This window comes from Diospyros lotus, chromosome 13, assembly GCF_014633365.1.
Source record: "Diospyros lotus cultivar Yz01 chromosome 13, ASM1463336v1, whole genome shotgun sequence".
NCBI classification, from domain to species: domain Eukaryota; kingdom Viridiplantae; phylum Streptophyta; class Magnoliopsida; order Ericales; family Ebenaceae; genus Diospyros; species Diospyros lotus.
In genome coordinates, this window is record NC_068350.1 from 37205722 (window position 1) to 37217277 (window position 11556).

At 34.1% G+C, this 11556-nt stretch overlaps 1 protein-coding gene across 1 annotated transcript; it reads left to right on the plus strand.

Annotated features, from left to right (window-relative positions):
- The first annotated feature begins 1866 nt into the window (after positions 1 to 1866).
- On the plus strand, positions 1867 to 3493 carry LOC127789358 (uncharacterized). Its single transcript, XM_052318334.1, has one exon. It carries the CDS (start codon positions 2020 to 2022, stop codon positions 3415 to 3417), a length of 1398 nt encoding a protein of 465 aa, XP_052174294.1. The 5' UTR covers positions 1867 to 2019; the 3' UTR covers positions 3418 to 3493.
- Positions 3494 to 11556: the final 8063 nt, after the last annotated feature.

Sequence of the window (11556 nt, forward strand, 5' to 3'; positions counted from 1 at the left end):
TAGACATTCAAAAGATGGGTTAATTACACCAATAATCACTTAACTTTGCAATATGTTACTGTTTGATCACTGAATTTTGAAATGTTTCCTGTTAGTCATTAATATTTCAAAACTGTTACTGTTTAGTCACTAAACTTTAAAATGTTATTTACTAGTCATTAATATTTCAAAACTGTTTCTTATCTGTTACTCATGAATTTAAAGTTCAGTGACTAATGAGCGACAAGTGAGAAATGATTTTGAAATATTAATAACTTGCAAGCAATATTTTAAAGTTCAGTGATTAAGCAATAATAGTTTTAAAATATTAGTGATTAACAAGTAATATTTTAAAGTTCAATGACCAAATAGTAACAGAATACAAAGTTGAGTAATTATTAGTGTAATTAATCCTTCAAAAGGTCCTCCAAAAAATTTACAAAAAGTATAGATATTATTTATAAAAATCTTAATCTAAGTGAATTTTAGAATATTAAGATATATATTATCTATAAGAATATTAATTTTAACGTATTTTAAGATGTTAAGAAAAATCTTGATTTTAGTAGATTTTGTAAAATTTTATATTCTTTTATAAATAGATAAATATTCATTTAAAAAAAAATACGTCTCTAATACTAGTTTTAATACGTCTTTCAAGTTTTTAAATATTTAATGTTCGAGTTAAGTATCAAAGTGTTTGTGTAAAAATTTTCTATATTATCTGAGCATTTTCTTTTTTGCAAATTTTAAATAGCAATGGGTACCCACTCATTTCTCGACGACGTTGGCTAATTTTAAATTAAATTATTGATTTTTTGTAAATATTTTAATATATTAATATCAATTTATGATGTGGCTATTATTAAAAACGTAAAAAATGTCCCTTTTTTATATAATAAAAGGAAAATAAAAGCATGTGCTTATTTATTCATTTGTCCTTTAGCTACCGACGCTTCGCGGCTTGTACCGTGGCCCGTGCGTGGTACACCCAAGTCGCCAGTGAAACAGAAATGAAAAGACATTCCTGCCCTTCATGGTACAAAACTTACGACACTCCCAGTAGCTCCTGCGCTGTGACTTCTGGCTGATATCACGATGCTAATCTCATCCGCTAATTACCTTTTCACCTTTTTTTTATTCTTCTCTTTTTCTTTTTTCTTTTTTAAAAAAAAAGTGAAAATTTCTTCTTTTAGTTTTTCCCTTTTAATGGGGAAAGGTAAGACATTTGCTTTGCCCCCAAGGGTTTTGTTTACGGTTTAGTAGTCGGATCGACCGGCCCGATTCGTATATCAACTAACATAAATAAAAAAAAAATAATTCAAATTTAATATATAAATCATATCTCAATCAATAAAATTTAAATTAAAATATGAACTGTATTAATTTATTGGGCTGTGCCCAGATAACAGGTCCACAATTTGACACCTAACCCGGCTTTCATGCTAGATTTTAGCTCAAAAATTTCGATAATATTCTCATTTAAGTCAAGATTCTTACACCAATAACGAATTTTATTAATTTTAGACATTAATTCTTATCACCTCATAATTCTCATTAGATCCAAAATCTTCGATTGATTTAATTATTTTAATTTTTTAATATAAAAATTAATATAAAATAATAAAATTATCATATTTAATGATCAAATCGAACTTTCCCTTAACTAAATCTGATGAATCAAAGTAACAATTTGGATCAATTTGATTCGAATAGTTGGATTAAATCCAATTTTTAGATACCTTTATCCTTCACGTTTTTAGGTAAAAAAAAAATAGTAAGTGTTTTTAGGTAAAAAAAAATTAGTAATTGTTTTTAGGTAATTAAAAAAAGAAAAGAAAAGTTGACAAGAACGAATTCATTAAACCTTCCTAGAAAGCACACAACCACACAGAGGGGCACAGCCTAGACAGAGAAGGGAAGGTGCTTTGAAAGAGAAAGCTACGTAGGGAAGAGAGAAGACGAAGAGATATATTTGTACTTTGTCACTCTGTGGAGAGAGAGAGACAGGGAGAGGGAGAGAGAGAGAGAGAGAGAGAGATGAGGTTCACGGCGAAGAGCAAGAGCAGTAGCGAAGGCTGGGGAATGGGTTTCTACTTGATCTTCTTCCCCGACGACGACGAACGCGAAGGCATTGATCATCACATCTCCACTTCCAAGAGAAAGCTTCCCAATCTCTTCTCTTCTTCTTCCAGCGGCGGCCACCTCATACTCTCCAAGGCCCAATCCACCATCTTCATCTGTGCTCTCCTCGTCTTCCTCTCCCTCCTCCTCTTCACTCTCTCCACCTTCGAACCCTCCCCCTCCCGTCGCTTCTCTCCTCGCCGCCACCTCTCCTCCACTGCTCCATTTCCCTTCAAACCCAGCAACCAAACCCCCTCCCACGCCCTGCAGGGAATGGGCGCTCTGCACCGCCGCGGCACCGCCGCCATGAACGACCTCGTCCTAGCTCATCTCTCGGAATCCGTCTCGCCCCAAGAATTCCGCCTCTTTCTCCGACTCTTCCACCGCTCGCCTCTCGCTGCAACTTCCGACCTCCTCCTCCTCTTCCCCTCCCAATCCCATTCCTCCGATTTCGAAGCCGTGATCCGCGAGGAGAACCTCTCGTTCTTCAAGCTCATTGGTTCGAATTCCACGGCCAATTTTGGTTTGTCGCGGAAGAAGGGGAAGGAATGGGCTGAGCCGATTTGGGGGAGAAGAATTAAAACCAATTACAGTGAAGGCCGCGAAGCTGAGTCGATTCGGGTGAGTTACGGATCGGTGGTGAGTTTCTTGGTCGGCGAGCTCGACCCGGAGAACTCGCTCTCCGGGTTTCTCGACCACGTCCCGATGAGTCTCCGACGATGGGCGTGTTACCCCATGCTACTCGGCCGAGTTCGCAAGAATTTCAAGCACGTAATGCTCGTCGACGTGAAGGAAGTTTTGCTACTCGGCGACCCACTCGGCCGAGTCAGGGCCCGGAGCCCCGAGACAGTCGTCGTCGTATCCTCTGCGCCCCCCGCAAAGCATGCAAAGCGGAACCCGGCGAGAACTCAGCCTCGCGCCGGCGACAACCCGGCGAGCTCGGCAGTGGTGATGGGCGGCGCTCGGGGGGTCCGGCGGCTGTCTAGCGCCATGCTGGTGGAGATAGTCCGGGCCGCGACCCAGCAACGGAGGAAGAACTCGGTGACCGAGTCGACCCTGTTCAGCCAACTCGTCGGCAACGAGTTCGTGTTGAGGAACGTGAACGTGGTCAAGTCGGGCGAGTCACTGGCGGACGCGAGTTCACTCACCTGGTGGAGCTCCGACCCGGCCTCGTCCTTGTCTCTATCAAAGCCCGCCGTGGCGCGTCGTGGTAATAGCAATAACATCACTTCCACTATTGCCACGTTAATATGTAAACTAGAATTAGATTCTTCCGTCTATAGTGATTGCCAACGTAAAGGCAAAAATACATAGAGATATAAAAATTCCAAATTCTTATATATATTTTTTTATCTCAATAAAAATTGTATAAATATTCAATTTTGAATTATTCCAACTGTCGCCTTAAATTCAAGACAGTCGCATCACGGCCGTCGGTGACGTTAATGAATTCACGTCTGATGCTGTCTGTCACATGTTGAAGCCTCACGGACGGTGCACTTTCATTTCTATCTGTTCACGCGTGCACGGGCTGGACACTGTGCATCACAGCCGTTGATTTATTTGATCCACCGGCCGCAGTCCGCTCCGCTCCCACGCCCACGCGTAGCAGTAAATACTTTGTTTAGGCTCCGTTTGGCTGCGCTTTTTGTTTAATGTCGTTAAAACTTAATTTCCAGTTTTATTTTCTCACAATAATAAAAAATACTGGCAACCCAGAATTTCTTTCTTGGGAATGAATTTTTTACTATTTTTTAAATAATTTTAAAAAATAGTTGATTTTGAGCTTTCGTGATTAAAGAGGAGAGATCTTAGGCAGAGAGCGTGATCTGCTGCTTCGCATCTTTCTAGAGAGAGAGAGAGAGAGAGAGAGAGAGAGGGGGTCATGGAGAGAATGTGAGGCAACTAGAGAGGGAGCATTGATTAAGGGCATGTGCTTCCACTGCGCTTCATCTGTTTGATGCTTTAAAAGCCGAGAGAGGGGGGGGGGTGGCAGCTTTGCCCAACCAAACGAGGCCTTATTTAGCCGTATTTAGAAATTAGCACCTTGGAGTTCGAATTCTGACTCCGTATGCTGATTTTTTTTCCTTTTTTATTTTTTTATACTTTTAGTATTTATTACACCAATCAAAATTTGACACGTCACCTGAATCTGAAAACTTCCCAAATTCGACAATCATTATATTATTTCTGCCATTTCATTTTACAGCCTGACACGAACACTCCCTGTTGACCTTCTAACTCTCTATGAGCGTGACAACTCCTTCGTTAAATATACAAAATAATGTCTTTTTAATATGTTTATAAAATATTATTTTTAAGGATTCCATCATCAGAAATTACTATTTCGGTTCCATTTTTAAGTTTAATAATTTTAGTTAATTTAATTTAATTTTTATATAAAAAAATTAAAATAATTGATGATATTGGACCGATCACTGAGATCTATCTCGAAACAAGTACCTGCAAGGGCGGGGTCTTTAATCTTCTGGGAGAACTCCGACGCTTAAGTCAGTAAAAGAAAATACTCGAAAATAGAAAGTCACACAGTAGTCAGATGATCCATGCCTGTAGAAGTTGACCTCTATTTAAAGATGTCGTAGAGCATACTCTGAAAAGATAAGATAACCTCTGAACAAGACGTTGGAGAGAATCTCGGTTGACCGAGTCAACCTCGTTCAAAATCAAATACGGGATGAAGATCTAGATGACACGTGACGTTTTTTGAGACAGGCATGTAACGGTACCAGGTTAGTAGTATCTGAGGATAATATAGTAATTTTGCTCTTAGTAAAATATCCCCTTATCAATAATTGAACTGTTTGAAATATTTGATATTTTTAATTAACTTATTTTTTTAATTTGATACGGACTCAATTTATTTGATTTGAATAATCGAATAGATCGAATGCTTTTTTTTTAATTATTTAAAAATAATATAAAATTATAAAATATGTGAATGTAACGTGGTGATTATAATAGTTTTATAGAAGATACGATTACGAAAATAAACAATTGTTCGTGGGATATTTATGATTTGAATACTTTAATTAGTCTACGTTTTATATAAATTATTCTAAAAACAAAGACAGTCGACCCGATTAAGTTCAGTTGGATAGGTTAAATTTTTGAGAAAAACAACAAAAGCATGCACAAACAAAAATAAGAGTTCTAATTATTCATCAAAGTTACGTCGAGTCAGCATCGGTAAACTCAATAATCTTTAACTTAGAAGAAATTTGAGTTAAAAAAAAAACTTAAAATCAAATCAATCTAATCATTGTTTGAGAAAAAAAAAGAAGCGATGGATCAAATTTAAGCGTGAGGGGGAGATGATTTAATTCTGAAAAAAAAAAAAGAAAAGTAAATGGCTTTTGAGGGTGTGGGCCAACAAATAATAAAGCGATTGATCAAATCCAACCTCAGGGTATATAATATGCCAATCCCACCGACACCAATAATGCTTGCCACGTGGCACCACTCCATTCGCAGGACTCAATTGCTGCCCCTTTTTTTTTTTTCTCATTTGAGTTGCATTGTACCACGGAATCTATAATTTTTATAATTTTATTAATGATTTTCGAAAATTTTATTATTTGTTTTCATTGAGGATTATATTTACCATTTTTGAAAAGATTTATTGATACGTTATGGTATAAAAAGAAAAAAATAAAAAAATTAATTAAATAAATTTTTATCAACCCAATTGGATGGAACAAGGGAGACACGCGAAATCCTCGCGACCCAAGCATCTAGTGTTGTATCTGAGATTTTGGGGTTCTGAGATGAAATGAAAAAATAGGCCCTCGTACATTCGAGAGGTAGCAAGCCACCAGCGTCCGCGAGTGACTAAGCAGGAGGCAGCAAGCGATCGAGCAGAGAAGCGAGAGGCGATTCTTGCTAGGCGAGTGACAGAGCAGCGAGCCACCAACCACGAGGACGAGCGACCGTTGACTAAGCAGCGAGAGGTGAGAGAGCGAAGGCGAAAGGCGACGGAGCAACGAGAGGCAAGAACAAGGGCAATGGCGAGGAGTGACGGAGCGAGGGAGATAAGGCTACGGCAGCGAGCGAAAACAAGAGAAGGAGAAGGGTTGCAAAGTTTTGTAGAGGGAGAGGGGATGGGCAGCTGGGTCTGGACAATGGGCCTATACAAATAGGAATATTTCCAATCTATGGGCCCCTAAATACTCAAATTTTTATGGGCCTTGAGGCAACTGTCTCGTGGGCCTCATGAAAGGTCCGGGCCTACAAGCAACCCCAAACACCTCGTGACTGTGGCTTCAGCAAGTGGCCCCCCAAAAGACCATGGTTGTTGGCCATGGTTCGTGGCTTTAGCCCACGGCTGTAAAGGATTCGCAACGCCAAGGGCTCACAGTCACTCCATCCATCGAGGTGCACGAAAGATCCAGTGTACCTTTAAAGTATTTTCTCGAATACAAGAGGGTTCCATACAATGCGTAAACTTGATAATTCCAACTTTTGAAAATCCTTCAAAAAAAAGGATAGTCAAGCATCTATAAGAAATTTCTTCCCCAAAAGGGACAAGATAAATATCATCTAAAAAGATAGACATCATCCATAGAAATCCTAATCCCAACCAAACTAAGAATACAAATTAAGATAGGCATTATCTATAAGAATTCTAATCCCATGTTACGTACTTTGGATTGCTCCATACTTTTCTATAAATAAGCAGACACTTACTTAAAAATGTTTGTTTCTTATACTGGTATAAATACTACTCTTGGACATTTATAACTCTTAGTGTTTGATTTAAGCATTGACATATTTGTGCGGAGACCCTCCTGCATCCTCTAACTGTTTTATTCCTTTGCAAATTCAGACAAATTGACGGCGACATTTCGTAATCAAATAAATTTATTATTGTATTTTAACAATAACAATTATGAATTTAGAATGAAGTTGAAAATCATTTGATTACGTTCAAGGGTCGCACGAATGATGGTGACACGTGTATATTACATCATTAAAGATTAATTTTTATCATAAATATTAATTAGTCTTGTAAGTCATGTTTGTGGAGCTTCAAAAGATTGAGCATACACACTCTTGGAGTCAATGGGCCATCTTTGACCTTGGGGCATCTCAATATGATGCCACCAAAAATCGACAATGCTTTCAATCCCTAAAATACATCTCAAATATTAGAATGGTGTCATATTTGGGTAGATGGAGACAATCTTGAAGGGATATAAAAATTAGTATTGACGGGCCGTGCAATCCTAGACTATCATTAAGGTACAATAATCACTACCGAACTATATAAATTTGGTCCCATTGGGAGTGTTTAAAAAAATAGTTAAAATCGATTGCTTCGCACTGCACTGTTTTTTTAGGAGAATGGTTTAAAAATTTAAACTGGTGTAATCGAGAGTACGATATGTTTTAAAAAAATAATATAGTTTATCGATATGAACATTTAAGTTGATTTAAAAATTAATTAAATTGATTATGCTTGGTGTTTGGACTTTAATAGTTACGACATGTTTTAAAAAATATTTAAATATGCATTTTGATTTTTGATTAAGTTGTGGTTTGTTTAAACTATTTACTAATACAGTTTCTCTTTTTTTTTTTGTAAAAAAATTAATTTTGAAGTGAAAAACTGCCAATTTGTTAAAATAATTAACCAAAAAAGTTTTAAGATCAATTTATTAATCTACCAAGTCCAATAGAAAGCTTATTTAGACAAATCGCAAAAATTGCATCGAACCATATCGTATTTTGTGATGTTGTCTGGTGTGATTTATGAAGACTAAATCAGATTTGGAGTAATAAAAAAATCATACATATGATTTGACGTGTTAAAAAGAGTTTAAACTGACCAAACTATACCGTGAACACTCTTAGGCCCCATGACTAGCGGCAATGGTAACTTATATCTTCTTCTTCTTAACCTCTAGCACACTCATCCTTCACACCTTATTTTCTGCATTTTCGCATTTTACAAAACAAACTTTTAGCTTTAGTATCAGAGCAACTTTCCCAACCTACACTAAGGTGCTCCGCATTGTTCCTTTGGTTGTAGGTGAGAGTTTAGCCGATATCCTCAATGATCATAGTTTCGATTCTCAAATACAAATATATGGGTGATCGACGTTGTTTAAATACATTCTGACAAATTAAATACACATAAGCATATATTTTTTAATTACATATTTCTTTTTCAATTTATAATTTCTTCTGTTAATCTTTAATTTTTTTTAAGCAAAAAAAAAAAAAAAAAAAAAGAGCTTGGGTGACCACAAAAACGTGGTATTGTCTCCTAACTCAATAAAGTTTAACATATTAGCCATTTAAAATATCTAAAAAATTAATTACAGATCATTGAAGGCAACTTCATTGAATACTTCTCATATCTTTTAAAAATTGCTATTTAGACATTAATTGTAATATTTTTGGTGATATTCACGCATTAATGTATTATATTTAGTGTCATATCAATGCAAAAGACGACACATTGTTATAAAAATATTATTAAAAATATCACAATTAAGTATTTATGTAATAGTTTCATATTTTTTATTAAGAAAAAGAGAATAATTAGTCAGTCTATTCAAATATTACCAACTACATTTCCATGTGACATATATCACTAGTGAAAATAAGTGTGTTTATACATGTATTAATATTCCTTCATAGTAAAGATGTAAAATAATATTTTTTAATAATTAAAATATGAAATTATGACATTTTGCACATAAAAAATCGAATGCCATATTTTTTAATTGTTGACATAAAAACTATATATTAAGCCATATATATATATATATATGTCAACCTAAAGTATTTACAACAACATATTAGTTACATATATTTATATATCTTTCTATAAAGGGCACTCTATGTATTGAAACAATTAAACATCCATTTATTTTATCTACATATCTATTAGATGAAATGATTTATTTACATTAATAAATTTTATGAATTCAATTGAATTTATTTAAACTTTACAATTTCCTTTGAATAGCAAAAAATTAATAAAAAAATGAAAGCACACTCAATAAATTTTACATGACTATGCTCAAGAAAATAGGTCAAACTAAGATAGACTCAAGAGAAAGAAGTTCAAAAATGGAGGTTTCAAAAATCTTCATGAGAGAGTAGTCATTGGGAGACCTTTTTAGAGCCATTTCCTGGGTACACTGTACCCAGGAGACCCTCCTAGAAGCCTCTCCCAAACCCCAATATGGGGACCCTTCAGATTATGACTCAATAAGAATGCATCAACTTACTTTCAAGATCTTTCCTAAAGGTTAGGAATAAACAACCCCAAAAGATGTAAATACTCCTCCATTTGTTAATCTTAACCTCTATAAATAGGGAGTTATCTATGCAAGAACTTTTACACAAACTATTTGAATATTTATCTATTTTTCGGGTGAGATTAACTTAAGTATTTGAAGGGCTTAAGCGGGAGACACCCAATACCCTTGACTATCTTTATTTTACAGGTCTCTCGGATACTAGAGGTTCAAGATGAACACTTTTCCACAACTATAAATTTATTATTGTATTTTGACAATAATATTTATATTAATAAATTTTACAAACTCTATTGAATTTACTTCAATCTTACAACTTCCTATCAACATCAAAAATAGAAAATAAAAGAACACCCAATAAATTTGTTTCCATGCATAAAATTTTACAAACTATAGCGAAGTTAGAAATTTCTTTTAACAATAAAAATGACAAAATGAATAAAACTCATTACATGAATTTATTTGCATTGATAAAAACTTAAATTTTTTTATTAAAGTTTTTAAACCTTACAATTTTATTTTTATAACAAAAAAATAAAAATAAAAGAGCACTATTTTCGTATATATCACCCATCTCTTAATATTTAAAATTTATAATTTAAATCTTAAATTTTAAACTCGAAACTCTAAAACCACCAACCTAAATCGCCTTAAAAGCCTAATAATGCTAAGCAATGTGAGAAAAGTATGGATAGTGATCTCGAGATTGCAAGTGCAGTTTAACTGAATACTTTTCCCGACATGTTTTTTATTTTTATTATGTTGAGAGAAATGTATCATCTCAATGATAGTTTAGATTAAAATGTATCGCTTTAATTCAATTTTTTCTGTGATGCTTGAGGTATGCTTTAGGTAAAATTGTAGATGATTTGGGTTTTTTTTTTAATAAATTCTTAGTTAAAAAAAACAATTCCTTTTGATATTGGGAGAGACCTTAGTGGCTCACATTAATTAGGGAGAGCCGAACAAATGGAAATCTAAGATTTGTATGGAAACTTGTTGGGAACCCACTCACCCTTTGCGAGTTGGCAAACAAAGGGCGCAAAGGGTGAGCCACTACCCTTGAAGTTGGGCTATGTGTCCCACATTTATATATGGATTGTGTGTTAAAGCTCCATATATATATTTTATTTTAATATTTTAATAATTAATAAAATATTTTAAAATATGATATATTACCAATTCATAGGAGTTTTTAAGTGCTAAAATTGATAAATAATTATTTTAATTTATTTAAAAATAAATTATATTAAACACACTTTAACAAGAATTTTATAATAAGAATTATTTATAAATGTGTGTATGTGTTAGATGGTTTAAGAATTTTTATAAATTTAATTGTCGTATGATTCTAGTCCTCGTTCAACCACGATTCTCATCGTAAGTCTTAATTTTATTAAACGGGTCGACTTGACTACATAAATTACAAGTTCAAAGATTTTTTAAATAATTTATCTTTATTTTTTTATTTTTCAATAATGGTAAGTAAGAATACATTCAAATGGGCAAAAGGACATTTATTTTTATACATGATTATATTTACATATGTTACTCTTTGAATAGTACCCACAAATTTTCATGCCGACTTCCTCCATTTCATCCATTCATCGACGACAAGTGTAAATATTTATTAGTCTTCTTTTTATGTGACTAATTTTATTTTTAATTTTATATTTTCAATGATCACATATCTATATCAAATGATTTATTAAATGTAACAACATATATAACAAACACAACCACCAACCCAATTTACCAAACACTATTTAATTAGGGTATGGTGAATATATTTCAATATATTTATGATCCCAATCAATTAAATTAATAAATAAAAATATAGGTGGGATCCCATCACTTATGTGTCAAGAGACAAGATTCGTTTTTGATGTTGGAATTCAAGTGTGTGATGGATGGCCCCCTCAAACACTTGTCCCATCTTAGGGTACTTTATTAAGAGAATACTATTCTTAAATAATATATATTACTTAGGTAGTATTGGGACAAATTTATTTATGGAAAGGGTAATGGTGTTGTCACCTAATATGTCACGAGATAAGGTGGGCTTTGTGAAATGGGAGAAAAATATGATAGTAATATATAAATGTAAAATTCTATATAAATGATAACCATAATCATAAAAAATACAAATGACACATTTTTTTTC

Bases quoted from the DNA above. Each gene is read 5' to 3' on its own strand.
- LOC127789358 (XM_052318334.1), top strand. From the start codon at position 2,020: ATGAGGTTCACGGCGAAGAGCAAGAGCAGTAGCGAAGGCTGGGGAATG.